The sequence below is a fragment of the Arvicola amphibius genome, chromosome 3, assembly GCF_903992535.2.
Source record: "Arvicola amphibius chromosome 3, mArvAmp1.2, whole genome shotgun sequence".
NCBI classification, from domain to species: domain Eukaryota; kingdom Metazoa; phylum Chordata; class Mammalia; order Rodentia; family Cricetidae; genus Arvicola; species Arvicola amphibius.
The window spans coordinates 177,839,868-177,863,484 of NC_052049.1; the positions used below are offsets into that span (position 1 = coordinate 177,839,868).

Here is a 23,617-nt window from a genome sequence, read left to right on the forward strand (position 1 = left end):
GAGCCAGATGGCCTTGGACAAGAGGAAGCTCAAGAAAACATGCTTTTACAAAGTCAGCGATGGGCTCTAGATGTCGGTTAGAGGTTCTGGACCTACAGATACTGCTCAAGGACTAAGAAGTAGAAAGATGAAAAGTAGGCTTGCCCAGGGAGCATGCTTGGGACACTGTGCCTTCCTAGGGAAGGTGGTGTCTCTGCACCCTTCTCAGGAGCCCAGGATTAGCATTCAGGTCACCTGGGACTTGGCTGATTTCTGCTCTTCCCATTGAGGAAGAGCTCGGGACTGCTTTTACAGATGTAAACATTTAATCTGGGGGGTGGGGATGAATTAACTCAAAGCCCCAGAAGGGATTATAAATTGTACCTGTTGCTTCATATCAAACAGCACTTAGATCTAAAAAAAAAAAAAAAACCCTGCATTGGTTTCCCCTTGTACCTGCTCTCACTTGGCAGACGCTTGCACTGGGTATGAGCTCATAATACTGTGTCAAGCAATGATTATACTCCGAAAGATTTTCCCTAAAAGCCCTATGGGTAGGGAGACTACACAAGACATCCTGTCTCCTAGAAGATTTGCTGACTGAAGCCTGTGCAGCCCTCACCTTCCAGCCCTTCCGCTCCCTCCTTCCGGCCAGCTCCTCACCTGAGTGACCAATGGCCCTGCCATCTGGGGCTGTGATGGTTGGACCTGCTGCTGGGGCTGAGGGGATGGCTGCTGCTGAGGGGGCTGCTGGGGCTGCCCACCAACAGTGCCACGCAGCCCCTGCTGACTTCCAGGAGGATTGTAGATTGCAGGAGTTCCATCTGGGTTCACAAAGGGCTGACCTGAATGAAATGAAGCCATACAGAGCTCAGATGAGTGTCTCATTGTTTTCCTTACAGAAAAAAAAAGCTCCCTCGTAGATCTCTGAAAATACCCTAAAGTTAAAGTGCAAGCAACAGGAATTCAATACCCAGACCCTGCTCCAAGGACAATGTGTTACTGCTTGTGACCCAAACTAGTTTAAACTGGATGCCCGGGTGAGCATGTGGTAATTTAAGAAGCAGCAAATAAATCCACCTCATTCGGGGAGACTTGCCAAGGTAAGGGCAACTGTGGACAGTGGACCCAGTAGAGAGGGCTGTGCAGGAGCCATCTTTATGCAGCCCTATGTTTTGCCCCTTGCATCTCACAGCCATCAGCAAGATAATGTACTCTGAGCCATAGCAGCTACGTTCCATTTACACAACTCCAACCACCTCCGGTCACAAACCATCTGCCAAAGCAATTCCGCTTCTACTCGTTCTATTCAGTCTAGCCAGCAAACAAGAATTTATTTATTTATTATTATTATTATTATTATTATTATTATTATTATTATTATTATTTTTATCTTTCTGAAGAAAGGGTTTCTTTGTAGCATTGGAGCCTGTCCTGGAACTCACTCTATAGACCAGGCTGGCCTAGAACTATCTGCCTCTGTGTCCTGAGTGCTGGGATTAAAGGTGTGCACCACCACTGCCTGGCTTCAAATAAGAATCATTATGGTCCCACAAATGCATACTCTAAACAAGGGACTGGAATGAATCCATCATACACTTCTCCAAGCATACGACTTGGGGTTCTTTATCCATTGCCATCGCCTTACTTAGTAAGTGAACAAGTCTCCTCATCTCATAGCATTTTCTTTTACACGCTTAGTTTTTGTAGTAAGGAGGGAGCCACTCGTTGGTTCCCAACCACTTAGCCCCCAAATAATCCCACAGAAACTGTATTAATTAAATCATTGTTTGGCCTATTAGCTCTTATGATAGCTTCTTATGGCTATCTATTACATATTAATTTAACCCATTTCTATTAATCTGTGTATCTCCATGAAGTCGTAGCCAACCAGCAAAGTTTCAGCATGTCTGTCTCTGGTGGAGGCTCTAATGGCTTCTCTCTAACTCCTCCTTTTCCCCAGCATTCAGTTTAGTTTTTCCCACCTAGCTCTGTTCCCCTATAGCTCTGTTATTGGCCCAAAGCAGTTCCTTTATTAACCAATAATAGTCACAGCATGCAGAGGGGAAGCCCACATCAAGTTTTTTTTTTTTTTTTTTTTTTTTTTTTTTTTTTTTTTTTTTTTTTTTTTTTTTTTTTTGGTTTTTCGAGACAGGGTTTCTCTGTAGCTTTGGAGCCTGTCCTGGAACTAGCTCTTGTAGACCAGGCTGGTCTCGAACTCACAGAGATCCGCCTGCCTCTGCCTCCCGAGTGCTGGGATTAAAGGCATGCGCCACCACCGCCCGGCCCACATCAAGTTTTGACTGATGTTCCCATCTCTCTTATCTCCTTCCCTACTGTGCACTTCTATTCCCCCTTCATCCCCCTTCTAGCTACAAATTACATGTGTTCTATTACCCTACCCACCTCCCTCTCTTCAGCTCTCATTTCTCACATCTCATGGGCCCTTTTCAGTTGCCAGATTTCTACCCACACTTACGCCAACATAAATATACACATGTAACAGCCTGAAGCCAGGTCCACATGAGAGAGAATATGCAGTTTTTATCCTTCCAAGCCTGGGCTGCTTTATTAATATAATTTTTCCTATTCCATCCATTTTCCTATAGATTTTATTATTTTGTTTCTCTTTATAATGTTTTATATTTCTAAAGTGTTGTGGACCCTGCTTTAAGGATACCATGCTACCATTGTGACCAAACTATTTTAGGCTGGATCCACACTCACAGGACCCCATCTTTCAATGAAACACACACACACGCACACACGTACACACGCACACACGTACACACGCACACATACACACCACATAACATACACATATATACCCCACACACCACACATACACACACCACACATCACACACATACCCATCACACACCCGTACACCACACATATACATTATAAAAGCTTTTATAATGATAATAAGTCTCCAGGTGATTATTTGTGGGCTAAAGGTTCAAAGATAGTCTGACAAGAAAGCTTAACACGTGAGTTCTTACTATTGTCATTCAATTTTAGCTACATCTTATTTTAAGAATCTTTTTTCTTAAAAACTAAGTTTTTTCTAGATTATAGAACTGTAATCTGTTGTTCCCCAAAGTCAGCAATTTGGAAAAGGCTTTTAAAAAATCCTTCAGTTTAAGAAGATTTCTATCAAACTTTTAAGTGTTCTAGTTTTCTGTAATCTCAATGCTGAGGAGGTACAGACAGGAGGATTCCTGGAGCTCCCAGGCAGGAGACCAATCAAGTGAGCCTCAGGCAATGAATGACTTTGTTTCAAAAACAAAATGAATAGCCATTGAGAAAATACACCTACAGTTTACCTATGGTCTCATAGGAAACACACACACACATACATTCGTCAACCTGCACAAACACGTGTACCTGTATAAACACTCACCCACAAATACGCATACGTGAACACACACAAGCTCCCTCACACACACGTGAATGGATCCCTGTGTTTAATTATGACCTAGCTTTTTAGCCACCATGTCTGAGGTATAATGAAAGTCTACCTGTAATTCTGGTTAGAATAGAACCCTGAATGCTCAGATGTACTTTGTGATAAACTACAATCTCAGCTTGAAATGTGATTAGTGCACTGTGCGCAAAGAAAGAGATGACTCAAAAGAACTGCCTACAAGAGTCCTAATGATCCCTGGGACAGAGATGGGTGGGTCTGGAAAGGGCAGGGGAGGAAAACGTCAGTTGGATGCTCACCAGGGACAGGTATAGTGCCCAGGGAAAGTCACTGTGGTTGCCAGAGAAGAGAACCAAAGCAACTTCCCAAGACACCTGGGTTCGGCAGCTGTTGGTTTTCAAGTCAGGCCACCAGAACTCCTCTGTGTCCGACGAATCCAGCCAATCCAGACACAAAATCACACTGACACAGGCAATTAGTTTGAGTGACAGCTGAGGCGATTGAAGAGAAAGAAAAACCCGGCTGGACCTGAGCTTCTTCCATCTGATAGAAGCGACTGTGGCCGAAGCTTCAGGAACAGGCTCAGTGGGCCACAGCATGCACATCGGGCACGGGTGGGTTGGGGGGTGGGATGCTTGATGTCAGAGTGAAGCCCCAGTGCCCTTAGTTCAAAGCAGGGGAAGAAACAGGGACTGAATACAAAATACACCTTCCTTTCAAACACGTAACATTAGCTGAATGACTTTTCCACAGTCCGCATCAATTTATCTGCTTTTATTTCAATAATAGGTGATATTGGGTAATTACAGAAGGCAGTACACTTTGTTATTATTGCAGGAAAGCAAAAAAAATTTAAAAAGACTTAAAATAACTGACTGTAGGGCAGTGAGATTGCTCAGCAGCTAAAGGATCTTGCCACCAAGCCTGATGATCTGAGCTCATTCCTGGCGATCCCCACAGTAGGGGGAGGGAGCTGACCCCACAGCTCTCCCTTTGTCTTCTGCCCTCCATAGGCACAGGGTGGCATGTTTGCGTCCCCCAGTGAGTGTTATAAAACAAAACATAACTACAAATTCCCCCTCCCTATAAAGAGTTTTAAAATATCTTAGTAACAAGGAAACAAACACAAGGAAAGTCACATAAGAAATAACACCGCCCCAAGCTCTTGAAAGCAAAGCATGTCTGCTCTCTACTTGATAGAATGGTGATGGGGCGGCTTTTGCTTTCCTGCTATGTAGAAGGCCATGTGTGCAAATGTTGACAAATCATGTAGGCAAAGATGAGCTCATCCCTTGAAGGACATCTTGACAGACAGTGCACCAACATTTCAAGGCACATTTGAGACCAATGTGGAAACACTTTGGATAAACAGAGTCTGGGAATCCTGATGAAATGCTAGGGGGAGAAGCCAGGGGGAGCATCTAAAAGATGCATACCTAGAGGTTCTCCAGAGAACCCCCCAAAAATATTGCACCTTTGCCCAGCTGTGGATTTGCACAAGATGAAGAGAGCAGCATAAAAATACAGCAGACAGGGCATCAGCTAGATCGTGAGTGATGGCTGCCTGCTGGCCTTGCTAGATGGCAGTGGAACTTCTGCTGAAACTTCCCAAAGGAGGAGGGAATGCAGGACAGCTGAAGGAAGATCACGGCAAAGAGTGCAGTCAAGACAAAATTCAAATCTGTTGGAGAGGGTTCAGTAGGTAAGCATGTGTGCCAAGCAAGCGCGAGGACCTGAGTTCAAAACCCTAGTACCCATGTGAAAAGCTGAGGTGATTGCATGCTTGCTTTTTGCAGTGCTGTGGGAGGCAGAGAGGGGAGGATTGCAGCAGCTTGCTGGCCGCTAGTCTAATGCCAGAGTCAAAGAGAGACTGTCTCAAGAGAATAAAATGGAAAGTGGTAGACATCTGACATCCTCCCTGGCTTCTGTCCACCCTTAAGTACATATGTAACACACTTATACTCTCCCCGCCATACCACTTTATATTCCCAGGTACACATGGAATTCCTTCACAGCTGTGGCTGTCTGGGGTGGGGCCACCGGAACATAAAGGCGGGTTCTCAGTATGCCCCATATCTAGGACATGGCGAGAGTTAAGCCTACTATACAAGCAAAGGACGTTCCACTCTGTGTTTTATGCAGTAGACACATGACTGGGATACACATGTTCATGTACCACACATCTGTCATCAAGTCAGGCCATAACTTGTAGGAGTTATTTCTCTCTCTTCTTGAAAGTTCCAAATTCAGATGGTCAGGCTACCAGCAGGCACCTTTACCCACTGACCCAATCTTGCAAGATCAGCCAATTCTAATTTCATACATGGAGCACATCCTTCAATATGTGTCTTTGGGTGGGAAATGGCTGTGCTATCTAGAAAAATACATGTGACACCTGGTGGGTATTATTTCACCAGTCATCATCCAGTACTTGTACCTAGAAGTCTGTCACTCATTCTAGGAAATCAAAAATTAATTAATTGATAGTTCAATCTTTTCCCATAAAGTGATTTAAAATGTGCTAACAAGGGAACTTGCCCAAGGCCCTGGAAAACAAGGTAATAAGGTACCATTGGTGCTTAACAAGGAAGCATTTGTGTCGTCTGCCTGTAGACATATGAAGAGTGGTTCCTCACCCAGGTGACAGCTGCAAAGGATGGGCTTTCAGCTAAGAATATATAAATTACGGTAGAGGTCATTTAAGAATCATTAAGAATCACGTGGTATGTGTAACTCCTGTACTTACACGCACACACATACACAAACCATTGGTAGGTGTGCAGTATATATTACATACTTTAAACATATGTCTGTTTCTTTTTTAAGATCAAATTTTTATTAGTGTGTGTGTGTGTGTGTGTGTGTCTGTCCACAGAAGTCAGAGATGTCAGATCCCATGAAGGAGGATTTACAAATGTTTGTGAGCAACCTGACCTGGGGGGCATGAGAACCAAACTTGGGTTGTCTTCAAGAGCACTCTGGGCTCCTAACTACTGAGCCATCTCTCCATGCCTTCATATAGATTTTTTTAATCAATGGAACTAAAGGTACTCTAGAAAGAAGATATATACTATTTTTCATGTGTATGTGGTTTGTGCATATGTTTGCATGTATGTGGGCACATGTGTATATGTGTGTGTACACACTCATATATATATAAAACAAGATCAAGACCCACATGTGTTTGTGGTGGTCAAGGTTGATGTTAGGAGTATCCCTCAATCATTTGCCCCTTATTCACTGAGACCAGACCTCTCAGTTGAACCCAAAGCTCTGTAATGTGGCTAGTCTTGCCAGCTGGTGTTTCAGGCATCTCCTGTTTCCACCTTCCCACCTCTCAAACTACAGGCAAGCTTCCACACCTGCCAGGCATTCACAGGTACTCAGGGAATCCCCAGTCCTGCACACCTAATGCTTTAACCACGGGGCCATCTACCTTGCCAGGAAATGGGATTTCTCCCCTTCTGTCACTCAGCTATACTATGAAATACAATGACCATGGTTTTTTTCGGAGGGATAGTTCAGTGCCTAGTGTCTATCAGAGCAGATCTAACGCCTGTAGAGAAGCCATTCGGCAGCGCCCTCCCTCTAGTTTTGAAAGCCTTTTTCAAAAAGAGACATTTTGATAACAGCCTTAAGTGACTCCAGCCAATGAATGAGAATCAGGATTCGGCACCAGCAGAATTCTATTTCTTTGCTAAATAAATGAGATTGCATATAATAGTAAATACACACACATACAAAGCCACACTATCATTGCTAATAATACTCTACAAAGCATACCATTGTGCCTTTTTAAAGGCACTCTGGAACTCTGGAATTCTGCTTTAAACAGATCACACACAAAAACGGATGTTCTGTCGCTGCTCCTTTCTGCAAGCCCTTTACCCAATCAACAGCGAAAGCTATCACACCAACAATCAGATCCCCCTTCAGTCAGGACCCAAAGTACTGCATATGATACTGGTGCCCTTTAATTTCCTTTATGAAGCCTACAATAATCCCAATAAAACCGGAGCCATTCAAAAAGGCTCTTCAGAAGTAACCGGTTGGAGGCTTTCAAGTGCTTTTCCATAAAGGGATTATGCTTTCTGTTCTCTCATATGTATGGCACTTTCAGAATGTCTCCATCAAATTCCATGCTCTGAGGATGAACCATCTGCTTCAAGAGGACACGCAGTTACCCCAGGAGCTATTTTACCATGGCTCTCATGTTGCACCGAGGATCCTAATTACCAGTAGCGCTCTCCATGTGAGCAGGCCCCGCAAGACAGATCACTCTTGTGAGATGTTCGCCTGTTGCATTCTCAAGCTTAGATTACTGAAGTAATCTACATACCAGAGCTAAACTTCAAACTCCTTTCTGGAGAATTCCACTCTTCCCCTTAACAAATAAAAAGCTCTTAAAGTTAAGGGTGTCAGCTCTCTCTCTCTATGGCTCTAATAAGTTGCTAGACTCCCAGCTCTATGTGGTGGCAGGACTTTCGTCTGCTTCTTAGGGAAGCTGGTTCGCTTCAGCCAGCAGAGTCCTCCTCCCTCCTGAGATCTTAAAGAATATTAACAGAGGTCTTGGAGAAGGCCTAGGCACGCTTCCTTAAAGATTCTCTTCAGTTTACCTAATGTGGAAGTTATCTGGCCCCCTAGGGAAATTGGCTATTCATCATGGAATGAGCCATGGTTATGGAAGGACAGTTTTCCAGCCTTACAATAGGGAGCCTGGGCCTATTATCCCCACGAGGAGCTATTTAATAGTTTGTCATTATTCTCGTTGCTCATGTGGGTTCCTCTAAATCTGAGGAGCTGGGGAGAGTTCTATAATCTTCTATAATTGTGGAGCCAAGGTGGATCCATGGGATGCCTTGCATGCCTGGATGCCTTTGAGTGAAAACTATATCAGACATAATACTGAGCATTAGGTGTGAGAAATCCAAGTTTGGGATGGTATAGCCCAGCTCAGAACACTGTTGACTCTGATCTTAAGTCCTCAGAATGGGATAAAACTCTCCATAGTCAAGGAAGAAGGGATCAAGAAAAGTGAATACTGCCACAGCTGCTGCCCAGTATTCTCTTCATCTCCTTTCTCCTCTTTCTCCTTTCCTCCTCTGCTCTCCTCTCCTCTCCTCTCCTCTCCTCTCCTCTCCTCTCCTCTCCTCTCCTCTCCTCTCCTCTCCTCTCCTCTCCTCTCCTCTCCTCTTCTCCTCCTCTTGTTCCTCTTCCTCCTCCTCTCTCATTTCAGGGCTGGGAACTAAACCCAAGGTCTTAGGCAAGTGATCTGCCATGCAGCTCCAGCCCAAACCTTTGAGAAGGGGTCACTGGGCTTGGAAAACCTCTGATCTCTATGAATGTTGATGCGTTTACACACACAGCTTTCATCCAGATCTCCCCCAAAGTCTACCACGAAGTAGTCTCCACACTCTGCCCCTGTAGAAGGAAGCGGCAGGGCTGCGTCCTGCCACCCGGCCGCCGGCTAGCTTTACACCCGAAATAATTACATGGAAACTGTATTCTTTTAAAACACTGCCTGGTCCAAAGTTTCAGCCTCTTATTGGCTAATTCTCATATCTTGCTTTAACCCATATTTAGTAATTTATATAGCACCACGAGCCGTGCCTTACCAGGAGAGATCTTAACCTGCGTCCATCTTGGAGAGAAGCATGGCGACTCCCTATGGCGACTGCCTGAAGCATCTCCCCCACTCTACTTCCTTGTTCCCACAATTCTGTTCTGTCTACTCCACCTACCTAATTTTCTGTCTCTTTAAAGGGCCAAGGCAGTTTTCTTTATTAATTAACCAATGAAAGAAACATAGACAGATAACTCTCCTCCATCATGCCCCCACCCAATATTTTCAGGAAACTTGACAGCAAATTTCTGTTATCAACAGAAGAACAAAGCTTTAATAACATGTGTCCCCAGAAGAAGGGGAGGACTGACCTGTGTGTGGATTCAGAAGGATGCTTCCAGGTGGGATACCAGCTGCAGTTTCAAGTGGAAGCAGGATGTAGCTGGTACTGCTGGGAGGGACCTGGCCCCCCACCCCATTCTCTGAATAGGGCATACAACCAGGAGAACCAGCTGCCACGCTAGAGGTCAGGGCCGTGCTCTGCAGAGGCGCGTGGTTGCGGGACAATGATCCCGAGGAGCCTGCGCTGCTGGAGGACTCAGAACCTGGCAGAAAGATAGGAAGCAACAGAGCATTTGGTACCCAGAGAAGTAGAGAGACAGTAGCCAGACATTAAAAAGCTGATTCCTTCATAGGGAGGCATGGGGAGTTTGAGATGTGTGCTGAATGATGGGGTTAGCCAGCATTCATTCCACATTTGGAATTTTGAGCTTGTATTTATGGAAATCTTTGCTTCCTACTTCTCAGGTATGACTTTTTTTTCTGGGGGGTGGGACGTTAAAAACAAATATTTCTTCAACTTTTGCAAGTACGCTCTAGGAGACAACCTGATAAATGGGAGTCAAGCTATGCCTGCAAATTCCCATCTCTTGAGTATTTAATGCTATGTGAAATACTTCTCTTAGTGAGATTACTAGCCTGATAAGAAAGAGGAACAGGGTGGAGGGTAAAGAGATGTCAACTTGAGGGGTTCTAGGACATGTTACCCCATGCATGTTTCTGAAGCTCTGTTCCTCAAGCCCCCATACAGCTAAATTTGAAAGGGACAGATAGGAACTTATTTATCCCCTATATAAGTAGAGAGCCGGACCATTTCTGTTGTGAACACAGCAACACACGAGTGGGAGTTATTTTTATAACACTGGAGAGCAAATCCAGAAGAACTGTAGCTCTGAACTAAACCTGCAGCCACACAGGTAAAAATAAATAAAAATAGTAGTAAAAGTAAAACAAAAATTTATGTTTAAATATAAAATTGCATTTGTGATAGGGAAAGGGGTGACTTGGCAAAACAGGTATAGGACTGAGAGTTGAGGACAAAGAGCTACATCTGGATTCTGGCATTGTCATCATCTTCTGACTGGGAGCAACCTTGAACATTATGGAAACATTAGTTTCCATGATGGACTTTATTTTCAGACTGTGAGTTCAAATAAACCATTGCTTTGTTAACTTGCTCCTTGTCAAGCATCTGTTCATAAGCTTGAGAAAATAAACTGGTTAAGAATTAGACAAGAACCAGTGACTGTTAGATGGTTAGCTTTAGTGTATGCTTGGACCAGTTTGTAAGTCTTGCTTAGAGGTACAGCAATAGTCTCTACAGCTGTACCACTGAAATAATTGTCTAACAAGGGACACTCACAAGAATGCTACAAGCACAGGGTGAGCCATGTTCAAAGGTTTAAACCATATGGAAATTACTACCTGAAGACCTGGGAGTTTTAGGTTCTAAGAGTTTTAAGCTGTGTCTGGCCTCTTTTGTCCAGGGGCTTAATGAAAGGCAGGGCAAATATTGAAATACTGTCTTTGTGTGACAAGCGCCATGCTTGCGCACTGTCTAATGTCTACAGAAACCTGGTGCTGGAGAATCAAATGGGTCCTAGACTTGTCGGATATGATTTCCAGAGCCTGAAAACCACATGGGAGCATCTGAGTTCAGCTCAGGCTACTTGACTCCCCTCACAATCCAAGTTCTAAGCCTGCAGGCCAGAGATCAAATTCACCCCTGTCGTTCAAGTGACATCCAGGTAGTGATGGGCCCTGACCAAGCTTAGCCAAGTTCTAGAAGATGGTAGATACAAAGTTACTCCTAGAGGGTTGCATAGCAGCTTTCTAGGTAGCAGAAGAGGCAAAAGACATCAGGATAGCTGGAAGAGAGGCTCAGTCTACCCTCCAGAGAGATTCCGGAAGAAGAAAAGGGAAAATTACAAAGCAAAACAAAATGCAGAATTAGGAAGTATGAGACAGAAGAGGAAAGTGCAGGAGGAAGGGGCCTCAGCTCCAGTCTGCACTAGCAAGCCTTAGCTCTCTAGGAAGTGCCTGTACTTCAACCTCAGAGTTCTCTCCTGTAAACCCTCCAGACTGGAGAGGAGCAAGAGGGGAAAGAGAGCATAGTTTTCCATACTTGACCAAGTTTTGAATAGACTTCTTTATAGCTCTGTTTTCATAGTGTATCTTTAAGATAAAAATCCCAGTTTCTTCCTACTTTACACCCCAGGCTGACTTTCTTAGATGTGGGAGCCGTTTTCACAAAACGCTCTTACAAGACGAAAGTGAGGGTTGGATCGGCAGGAACTGACAGCTGGAATTCTACACTACAGAAAACAGGAAACTTTTGTGTGCTTTGAGATATTAGACTGACTTGAAGCTAGTATGCTTAAAAATCTGAAGTAGGAGAAAATGGAAGGGAAGAAGACGGAAAAACATAGAAGACAGAAGGAGGAAGAAGAAGAGATGGAGGAGGAGAATGAAGAAAAAAAGGAAGAAGGAAGAGGATTAAGAAAAAGGAGGAGGAGAAATAGAAGGAGACGGGGAATAAAGAGCTCTCGCTGCTCAATAAAGACAGACAGACAGACACACACACACAAACTCTCTCTCTCTCTCTCTCTCTCTCACACACACACACACACACACACACACACACACACACACACACACACTTTTCCCCCGTGACCAACTGGTCAAACAATAGCATTATACTATAAAATGTAAAAATTTCTTTTAGTTCCACTAGGTTATTTTGTTCACTATAACAGCTTTATTAACATATATTTTATGTATAATAAAAATTCATCTTTTATTGTGTGGAATCAAATGTATTTTATTCTATCGCTGAAGTAGTACAAACACCGCTACTATCCCATTTTAGAAATTCTCATTGCCCCAAAGGGAATCAATAGGTTTTTAGTAGTCACTAGTCAATCCCAAATCTTTATCCTAACTTTACATACATAATGCCTGATCTAAAGCCTCCTCCCCCTTTATAGGCTGTCTGTTTGGATATTTTTCATAAATACAATTGTAAAATATGTGTAGACATATTCCTTGATGTAGTTAGAACAAGGCTCAAGGCTCACACACACTGTATTATGCATCAAAAGGTCCTTCCTTTTTTTGTAATTCAGCTCTATTAAGGTCAGGGTGAAAGCCAAAACGCTATAGTAGATATATGTACAGACAGCGTACACCTTGAGATTGGTTCTGATAAACTGTGAAATGATTAGATGTAAATAATATTTTTTTAGAAAAGATGATGTTCTCACTCTTTAGCTGCAGTACATAGAGAAGTCAAATGGGAACTGAACTGGGGGGGGGGGGGTGGTCCCTTCTGCTGGCCAGGTTTTCATACTGTTGGAAGACGCTATACAGGATGCAGACAGAAAAGTTATGGCTCTTCATCCTATGTGAGACACTACCAACATACCTGGCAAGATTTGCCAACTGGTGCAACGGTGACCTGATTACTATAAAGTAACCAACCACTTTCTGATTGGATTTGAGGTTCATGCAACAGGAGGGAATTGCTTCTTGGTACTACAGATATGGTCAAAGCTGATTACTGGGGGAGGTCTTCGGCTCTAGTAAGGAGGCTACTAGTCCTGTCTTACTAAATGGGCATGGTGCTATACCCTCTAAATATTTGTGTTTATACTCATAGATTAGTGCTGCTTCTCAAAGTATGTTGTATACCTGTATGAAATTGCAAAGGAACGAATAAATAAATGATAGTGTTCTGTACCCAAAATTTCAAATCAAGGGATAAGGGGTGGTAGAACATTATCTCTATTAGTACAAATTAATAATCATGTCTCAGGGATGGCCTTATCACAGTGAGCAACTCCTCTCTATCACACGACTCAGCATTTTTCTTCTCTCATGCCAAGCTACGCAAGTATTGTTTCTTAGTTAATAAATCTAGAAAATATTTCTAGATTCAGGGAGTCAGAGCTCAGCAGAGTGATCTAAGACTTCCAGAATTATTAGGAGGAAGAAAATACCCAGGTTGTTCCTTGGGGTCACCAAAATAAAGAAGAGGAAGTGGTGGAAAGATAAGGTATTTTGCATTTGAATGAGAACATTAAAAGTAGGGCATTAAAATTAATATTAGAACATCAAAAGCAGATTTTGTATGTTGGCATGGAGTCAGACAGCAACACAAGTGAATTACATCCAGAAAATAAAGTCATGCAGCCATTTAAATGGTAAAAGTGGAAGGATGTAGGGGTCATTTCATAGTATAGACGGGCGCATCAAGTGTTCCCTGGAACCTTGCTGTGAAGGCATATTGTCAGACTCCACTAGACACCTACTGACTTACAAACCTTGGAGGAGGCACGATCTATGACATAACCAGTCATTCTGTCTCTGACTGTGCTAAAGTTGAGGACATCGCTCTGGAGCGCAACAGTTGGGGAGAAGGACACAGCCAGGAGGAAGTTTGTGTTTAAGCTTAACCACACTGTTGACCCCAGGGAAGAAGACTGCAGCACAAAGCCATCACAAGAATGTCCCCAAGGTCAGTGTGACAGCACCCTCAACCTCCTTAGACTTGTGCTGAGCTTCTGGCAAAGGGCTCCAGCCTCCAGTGACCCCATGTTTGCACTCAGTAACATGCTTGGTGCTGATGAGAAACGTCTCCAGCATGGAGAAAGTCTCACTGACACCTAGATAGAGCAGGAACCTACACAAGAAGAGTAACCTCAATGTCCCATCTTCGGAGAGAACATTTGGTTTCTGAAAGACCTTGAAGGTTTCAGCTCAACTACAACAATGAGGAAATAAATCAGAACCCTGCTCTGAAGCTGATGACAGCAAAACTGGCAGGTTTACTTCATAAAATCATCCTGGGAAGTTTTAAGATTGTTTTGACATCCTCTCTTGATCTCCTTAAAAGAAAAAAAAAAAAAAAAAAAAAAAAAAAAAACCTTTTTCCCTTTCCATGCCTGCACCTTGACATGCTTTTGAAGGCAGACACTTAAACTAAAAGAAAAAAATGTCTGAAGTGCTTATAATCACTAATGGTTCTCCAAAGAGCGTGGTGTTTTAACATTCTTGAAGTGTCTTAAATGCTTCCGAAGAGCTGTGCTTTGGAAGTGACAGGGTTTGGTTTGTGGAAAATGGTGATTAATTTTAAAATGGTAAGAGCTCTTTTGGGGTGCTGGAATGGTGAAGTGCACCATTTAAGGTACTTGCTTTCTACATCTTAAGAACAAAAACTGTTTAACCTTTCTGAGTTTACAGAAGTTCAAGTGCACTGTGGTGGCTTGTGTGGATTTCAGATGCCGTGGTAGTGGGGATAGGAGAGCAATTAATTAGAGTCGGAATCAAGAGCTTCACAGCCAGTGAGCAGAGCTCTCAGGAAGAGGGCACCCACCCACCTGCGCTCTCCAAGGAATACGGCGATATGTATACAGCAACATCTCTGAATAAACGCTATTAATTTGCCTTCTATGTAGGAAAACATGAGATAATTTCTTAGGAGGAATTTGTCAACAATGTAATTGCGCTAAGCTGTCAGCTCAGGGCACCCAGACTTTGTGCACACTCTCTTCTCCTCAGCCTGATCGTGGAAAAGCAGGCAGTACAGAGCAGAGGTGTCTAAGCTTCAACTGGGCTTCTCCATCCACTCCTGTACCCCAAGCCTGACACCCAGGGCCTTTGGGAATCACAGTTCAAGTCCCGGGGATGGGACAGTTCAAGTGCTGTGCCCATTCCAACCCCCCAGCCTGCACACCCATGAGCCCACCACACACACACACACACACACACACACACACACACACACACACAACCTCTTTTTCCGAGTGTAAGAGTCAGATATCAGTGTCTGTTCTGTTCTTCCTGGGGCACTGCCCACCATTCCCTGAACACACAGCATCTCCGCATCCTGGAGCTCGCTAAATAGTTTAGGCTGCCTGGCTACTGAGCCCCATGGATACACCTGTTTCTTTCTTCCCACGGCTGAGATTGCCAGCACATGCCACCAGCCTGCTTCTTACTGGGTCTGAGGATCGAATTCCAGTTCTTGTGCTTGCAAAGCAAGCAATTCACAGATCAAGCCAAACTTCCCAGTGGAGAGTCTGCTCTGCGGGGGTGGGACAACACGTGATTGTAATCATTCCAAAGCTGTCATTCGAGGGAATTTTCTAAGTTGCTCACCACTACTTCCTAAGCACTTTGTACATCCCTTAAGTTGTCTTCTATCTTAAAATATCACTATTCCCCCAGAGGAAGAATAAGGCAGAAATCATAAAGAAAAAAGAATACCTTCACTTCTCAGTGAAGTTTGAAAACACTAAGCATCCCAGAGATTGGCCTTCCTCATCTGAAAATTATGGCTACGATATTCCATGACCATAATAAATGTAAATGAGCACTGATTGGGCTCACGGCACTCGCAACATGCCGGTTACGCAAATTGCTTTGCATGTATTGAAGCTTTTTGTCTTCCTAATAACCATTAAATGTGGGATATTATCATTTATATACCTCTGAGGAGGAAAGAGGTACATATAGTTTAAATAATAATAGGGCCAGGAACAGAGGAATAGCTCTATTACTGAGTCTATTACTATTGTAATGACCTCACATGGCAGCTGCATTGAGTGTGTCATAGCATTGCACTTAAAAGCAGTAGCTGATTTTTGTTATAGTTTCTATCTGTATTTGCCAAGGTGATATCACCATTTAAAAAAAGATGTCATTTAAACTTTTAAGTAAGTAAACGGGGTTCAAAGAATGTACCATGATAACGTACATTTTACCAGTAAGGAAACTAAGGAGGAAGATGCTTAGTGGTGTCCTTCAAGTTTGTGGCTAGTTGCAATAACTCACTTAAATAGCATCTCCTGATTCCTAGAATGGAGTGGAGTTAATATTCCTGCCATTAGTTAATTTGAAGTTGAGAGAAACGAAGAGCGTATGGCCTGCATAGACTCCAGGAGGCACCAGGACAGGGACCCATTCAGTGATACCTACCTGTTTTGGACAGTTTCCCAGCACTCCTGGTACTGGACGTGCTGTCACCCCTGGTCAGCACCGTGATGCCCCCAAAACTTGCTGTCTTGGTCATGGTGGGCTTCAGATTGCGGTTGGAGCTGTCAGAGTCTGTGCTGCTCCAGGCCCGCTGCTGGTCGGACCACCTGAGCTCTGTCTCTGAGCTGCTCTGCCGACTCCCGGAAGTCCTTCCCGAGCTGTCTCGGTTACCCCTGCACAGCCATCAGAGAGATTCATGGTGACAGAGTTATGTGTCAGGATGGGGCGGGTGGACATAGGGGCCCTTAGTAGAAGAGTCTTCTACATTCTTCTCATCGACTCTTTAAACAGACCCCCCCCCACCTCCAACAGACACAAAGACACATAACGTATGACACATGGCACACATTATACATGGGAAAACCAAACCTAGAGACACCAATATCCCTCTGCCAGTGAAAGAAACACCGTTGGAGACAAGTGATATAAAATGTAATCGTTAGCTTCTCTCTCTGAAAGTGGGTACACCGCCCTGACTTGAATCAATAATGAATTCATGCTCAGAGTAATCATCATCTTACATAATTCTAAAAATAATTCCTGGGAAAGAAGTGTTTTTTTTTCTTTTTTAGCATTAAATAATTGGCCTTGGAGAAAATCTATCTATTAATTCATTTTCCAACTTTATGTTCTGTATGATATCTTTGTTCATCAAGATTTTGACAAAAGAGCTGTCCCGGAATTACCATATGAACTCACACTAAGAATCTGCCCTGCGAGTTTAACCTTAGAAGTCTAAGGAGACAGCTCATTACCCTTCCTGGGTAGGAAAGTTTATGAAAACAGCAGGGCTGGTACTATACTTTGGCATGAGGTTTGCCAAGGGCATCAATGGAAATTGCAAATTTCGAAGTGAAAGAACGCATTCATTCAAACTGCGTCCAATATAAGGGAAGCTAAAACGGAATTTCCAGGACTCCAGAGTTTCTTCAAAGAACATGCAAATGTGCATGTGTTTTCTGAGGAAATCTGTAGTTTCGTTGGTTTCCCATCTCCTTAAAGAATAGCCTTGTGCATGTTTACAAAGCTTTCATTTTATTTTTCCTGCGGATACAGTGCATCATTAAAGCGCCTTAGAATTCTCCTGGGTTATAAATGGCTGAAGAGGGTATTACTCACAGATAATAAGTGTAATTGTGACTTCACACCAGTGTGTGATGTGAGGTAATCAATGCTTGAATCAAATCTCAATCCCTGATCAGAGGCTTTGTTTTAAAACAATCCTTTAAAATCAATAAAGTTAGAATTTTGCATAGATATCTGACAGAAATACTCCGCCCAAATGAGCAGAAGCAGCGCTGAAGTTTTAGCTGTTTTAATTTATAAAACTTTTATTTGTGTTTGGGAAGATTAAGAAGGAAACTGGATTTGAGAATTAGTAAAGGCAAAGAGGAGATTTGATGAGCAAGGGAAGGATTGAATAGAGAAGTCACAGAATCAAAAGCATTTTCACGAGGCAGGGTGAATGGAAACACCCCCTCATCAATGTCTTCTTTCGATGTCTTTTGTCAGAACCTTGGGAATGGCTTATTTCAGAAGTAACGGGCACCGAAGAGGAGACTTGGTCTATAAAGAAAGTTGATCGCCAATGGCCAGGTGCCTTTAATTCACACACTCAGAAACGGAAGAAAACTGTTGAGGCTGCTGTAGAGGAATTGCCATCCCAAGGGCATGGTTCTCCAGCCCAGTTTGTTCTTCCAACATCCAAGTTCAACTTCATTCTTTTCTTGTATAATTCTGACTACGCGGACCCATCTGTGACAAAGTGCAGCTGAGTCATTTCTTAACATCTCTGAATGAAGCAGGGATTGGACAATAACCTCTTCTACAGAGGACCTGGACTATTCATTATGGGAAAACATTGACTTGAGGATCTGGGGCGGTCCTGAGCCTCAACATGTTGAAAGAGGCAGAAAGAAACCCTCCAGATGGGGGTGATCATCTGTTCCATCACCAACTTTGCATCTTTTATCCCTTCTATTTGTGACTTCTGCACCTCCACGGCAGGCATTTAGACCTGCAAGAGTGCCAGTGTGGCCAAGAATGTCTTTGCAAAAGGTGGCGACCTCCATTTTGCCTGGGTTGTAGTTGACACCCTCTGGCATGGTAGAGCTATGTCTAACAACTCTACAAGCTCACTAGACTTGAACTACATCCCCTCATTCACAAAGTGACCTAAGATATTCTTCTATGATATCAGCTCAACTCATCATCCTACACCAGGAGCTATGCATTTTTTAAAGGGTGAAATTTAAAGTTTCTGCTTTTAGGAGATCCCATAAACAGAATTCAAATTTATTTGTGGTTTCTAGATATGGACAAATTTAAATATAACTCTTATTTTTCTATCTATTGGCTATTTATCCCAATATTAGCAAGCTGGATCCTAAAATGAATTCCAGATCTACTTGGTATGGAATCATAAATATTACAGAAAAGCAGTTACTCAAATGCCTCCCCCTTTTTAAAGTTCAGCTTGGTCCTTTCCAACCAACATCTAGGAAAATAATGGTCACTGGAACTGGTCCTTTTATAGATAGCAAGTAATTCATTCCATTATAGTTAGAAAGTAGATATACATTTTGTGTTCTGTTTCTCTGATTATTGCTTACATTTCCTATATTTCTGAAAATTATACTTTTATTTTCCCCAACTTAGGGTAATATGTACTCAGAACCACTTTTACAATGACCTTTGTTGCCTGAGCTCTGGGACTTAGTGACTGAGGTAAGTGATGGCCTCCACATTGGAATTGCTTCCCTAATTATACCATAGCTCTACTATGAGTTGACTTGGGAGTTGTGTCAAAGGAACTAGCTGTTTGAAGGCTTGTATCTAATCTGTATCACAGAGTATGTGATTTCAGGGTCTGGGTTTCCAATGGAGAAATTCAAGGTCATTTCTCTTAAACATTCAAAAATGCAAGGGGAATATCTAATGATGCACAGGGAACTTGCTAGAGCAGTCAGTGTTCAGCCTAGGAAAGTTAGAACTGAGGAAATGAGGAATTCATTTTTCTTTTTTTTTTTTTTTTTTGCTGATGCCTGATGAAAGAATAAACCTCCATAAATGAGAAAGACTCCATTCAAGCCGTTAGCCAAAGGCTTTGCACCAACACACAATCAGTCCACTTTTCTTCTTTGCTGAAACTAGCAAGAGTTTGTTTGGGGTTTTAGCTTTCTTCTACCAGAGATGACCCTGGTATTTAGAAATATAGCCATATATACATAATAGATACTGAATATTTAAAATGTTTTATTATAGTTTGTGTGTGTGTGTGTGTGTGTGTGTGTGTGTATGATGCATGTATCAAGTCCTGTGTGGGTAGCTCAGAAGACAACATACAGGAGTCAGTTCTCTCTTTCTGCCATGTGGATCCTGGGAATTGAACTTGGGTCATAAGGTAGGATCTGATACTGAGTATTTTTAATAACGCTGTTTAAAACTAGCCTTACAAAGCATGTCAAACAGACATGTAAGAGCGTGGTGAAAATGTGGATGGCCCCTTTGCTCTCAAAGAGGTGTTAGCCTAAAACAGAACTCAAAAAAGAATTCATTCCTTCCCCTCACTCTGCAGATCTTGGTTTAAATAGTCCATTATAATGGAAAGAAATTTCACAATTTCCTTTTAGAAATTAAATAGATGCTTAAAATAATGTTTGAAATACTATGATGGACGGCAGTGATTTAAAAACCAGCCTCCCTAGTAGAGTTATCACCTATTTAGTTCCCAGAATTGGGAATATACATATAATTGTAGCCTTCCAGAGAAATTTGAACTCTGTTTAATTTGTCAAAGTGTGCTTGAAATTGTTCAACCAGTTTTACCGGAGAATCCTCCACATAAAGACACTTCTGGGAAGACCCCAGGAGGAGAATATGTAGAGTGATGGCTTCCCAGTGCTAATTCTCACCGTCTCATTGTGTAACAAACGCTACGAGAAGAGAATTGAACGGATTCTATCCCATGAACAGAAATATTGCATGCTAACACTTATATTTCACGCGGATTCTGCCACATCATCTGAAAACACAGTTTATAAAAGTAAACCATACCAACCGAAAGAGCTGTCTTTTCTTATAGGTCTCATTGCATATGTGAATGTCTTCCTGGAGCCTACTGGGAATGAAAAAGATGATGTTTATGACACAAAGCCCAAGGGTTTTCAATGCCCTATACGGGACGGGTGAGCACTACATCACAGCATGCCTTGTGTGTAAGCCAATCCCATGTGTTAGGATTTACCTATGTGATGTTAACGTTCGTTTGAGCAAATTCACAGCAGCATGTAAGGATGTAGTCCCTAGTCTATGCTAGATAGAGTGGTAAAGGAAAAAATGTGGACACAGGAAAAGGGGAATGCAAGAGGCTGGTTAGACACAGGATAGAAATTTAATTAAACACAGTTGTTGGGATTTTCTTCAAGATAACTATAAAAATATTTATTAATCCCTTGGACTCACTGAAAATATGAGAATTCCAGAAGTAAGTGTCTATATACATTTTATTTTTCCTGAAGGGACATTCAATTTGATGTTTGATGTTTCTTTCTTGGACTATCAGGGCATGTTCATATAGGCAATGAACATATATGACCAGTTCTTAGACTGTTGAATATGATCCAACTTGAATATCTTGGGCAATTAAGAATCAATGGATAGTATTAGGGAATATGTAGGGGAATGATTGGTTAGATGACTTAGAAATATGTTTCCATGGAAGTGAACTGTCAATACTCTGTCTGGTACAGGTGTAAAATTTCAAAATGCCTCAGGTCACCACCAAGGTAGTCAATTATGAACTCTCAGTTTTACTGAAAAGGGGAAACACGTGCCTCAAACTGGAACGATCATTTTTATCTTTTTTATTCCACCTGAAAGAGGTGATTTCTCTCAACATTTCCAACTGCTAACACTGTGTTTAACGTCCGAGTGCGAGTGTTTAATCAACTTCAATTTTAATCAGACTTAGAGGGACACCCGTTATACTGACACTTGCAATCAAATTAACAGCCGCTTTATTTACGAATCCTGTGTTTCTAAATCAAGTTCTGATTTTGATTAGTCTTAAATGTGGCTAGTACAGCTCACGCAGCTTGCTTCGTTTGTCTGGAATCCACATAATTGAATCATGGGAGCGTTTCAATAGCTGTGATGCTTTGAAGCTGTTTCAGAAGTGTAAGTTCTGAAAGATTAAGTTTAACAGGGTTACCCTTAACCCCAAGACATTCTACAAACTCCATAAAGACTCTGTTTCTCCAGCACCGCCCCCTCCCCAGGGCTTAAGCCAGGCGGACTGATAAATATGAAGGAATTGTGGATAAAGTTTTCACCTCAGCCATTTTGGGAAAACAGGGAGACTGTTACAATTTGAAATTTAAAATCATAGTAATTTAATTTCTTTTGGCATAGCTATTTAAGGTGATAAGACGTAAGAAATGGCTGAAAACACTTTCAACAGCCTGGCCAGTAAGCTGGAGAAGCTGCATGCCCACACAGTCTCCACTCTTATCCCATGTCAAGGTTGCAGGGATTACATGGGAGAGCCTAAAACAGAGACTTCAAAGGAAAATGCCTAAGCCTCTGTCTGGAAGTAACTGAGAAAACTTCTTCCCCAAATCAAAGTCTTTATAAACAGATCAAGTAACATATATGTGAATATATAGGTGTGTATCCATTGATATATGCATGCTCTCATACATATATTCAAGTACACACTTATATGTGCAATACGTATGAACATGAGAATGTAAAGGACACGCGACACACCGTTCCTCAAAAGACACAAGAAACATAAATTTCATTTTACCTGTTGTCCAAAAATAGACTTTCCTGGGAGCAAACTGACTGAAAAATAAAAATAAAAAACAGGGCACCATGTCAGATGTGCTGGATTGGCGGAGCTCTCGCAAATCCTTGCCTGATTCTAAAACTACTTTCCCTTGCTAGGGGGAAAAGATTAAGAAAATTATGCACAAAAGATGAGACTTTAAAAGGAGAGAAATAGGTTAGTGTCGCTTGCAGAATAACCAGTTCTCAGCAGCACGGGGTATTTTCCCATCAGGAACTCTTCAAGTATGAACAGATTAAGTTCCAGGTCAGGATCAAGGTCAAAGAGAAACGGGTGTGAAACAGCTGGAGAGACCGGGGACCGCTGAGTCCCGAGCAGCCATGCAGCATCATACACCGGTCAAGGGCACGGGTTCAAACCAAGAGAGAGGAAGCACATTTGCCGTGACCCTCCTAGGGACGGCAGAGCTGTGAACCCACATCCTGACATCCCTGCCTCAGAGAGGCGTCCCTGCCTCAGGGAGACACATCCTCATGGAAGAGAGAGACTTACCGCAAGTCTCTCAAAATTGAAGAAATGTCATCAATTATTAATCTGAATTAAAGGGAGGGGCAGGACAGAAGACAAGCCTTGGCCAATTGAAACTAATTTTAAAAATGCTATCAAGTGTCTTTTCTCTGGCTTTTCACGGAGAAAGCCAACAGCTTTCTTGTTTTGTTTCCTTTACTGAACTAACTCTAGGGAAGATAAAATTCTGCCATCATTATCTAGGTGGTGTCTGAGAAAAGAAGAATCTGGTTAAATTTAAATAAAGGAAAAGAGAAATCTATGTAGAGATGTGCTCATGTAACAGCACACTGCACACTGTGCCTGGGAAATAATAGGAACATTTTCAATGTTAGGTGTTTATCTATCTACCTATTTGTACACCATTTTCTGTGTACAGATTTCAAAATAAGTAAGTGACCTACAAAAGGGATAAATAAAAACCTAACGGGTCCACTACACTACAGAAATAGCAATGACTCTTTGTCAGTTCTTTGTGCAAGTGTGCACATATCCATGTATGTCTGTGCACATATATATGTGTATGTGTGCACATGTATGTCTGTGCACATATGCATGTATATGTGTGAAGTCAGAGGACAAATTCAGGTGTTGTTCCTCAGGGGCTGTCAATGTTTTATTTGCTTGACTGGTTGCTTAAAAACTATTTTGTATTGTGTGTGTGTGTGTGTGTGTGTGTGTGTGTGTTTGGTGTGAACATGTGTGTATGTGTGCATGCCAAGGTGCATGTGTGGAGCCCAGAAGACAACCAGCAGGAGTCAGTTCTTTTCTTTCTTCGGGTGTGTGTTTGGGGATTGTGCTCAGGTTGTCAGGCTTGGTAACAAGTGTCTGTACCTGGTGAGGCATCTCACAGGTCATCTTGTTCGTTTGAAATAGAGTCTCTCACTGACTTAGAACTCACCAAGAAGTCTAGGCT

The 23,617-nt window shown here is 42.4% G+C and overlaps 1 protein-coding gene across 20 annotated transcripts in view; it reads right to left on the reverse strand.

The window, feature by feature from the left end:
- The window catches only part of Arpp21 (cAMP regulated phosphoprotein 21), a 142,747-nt gene that overhangs the window by 59,122 nt on the left and 60,008 nt on the right, over positions 1-23,617 (reverse strand). For 4 of the 20 annotated variants that reach the window (XM_038321389.1, XM_038321394.1, XM_038321388.1 and 1 more), the window contains 5 exons: positions 22,153-22,190; positions 20,404-20,463; positions 16,287-16,516; positions 9,341-9,574; positions 643-824 (listed from right to left, as the gene is read on the reverse strand). In XM_038321389.1, the coding sequence (XP_038177317.1) occupies positions 643-824; positions 9,341-9,574; positions 16,287-16,516; positions 20,404-20,463; positions 22,153-22,190 (744 nt within the window). The other 16 variants (XM_038321407.1, XM_038321402.1, XM_038321403.1 and 13 more) reach the window with 11 other exon arrangements.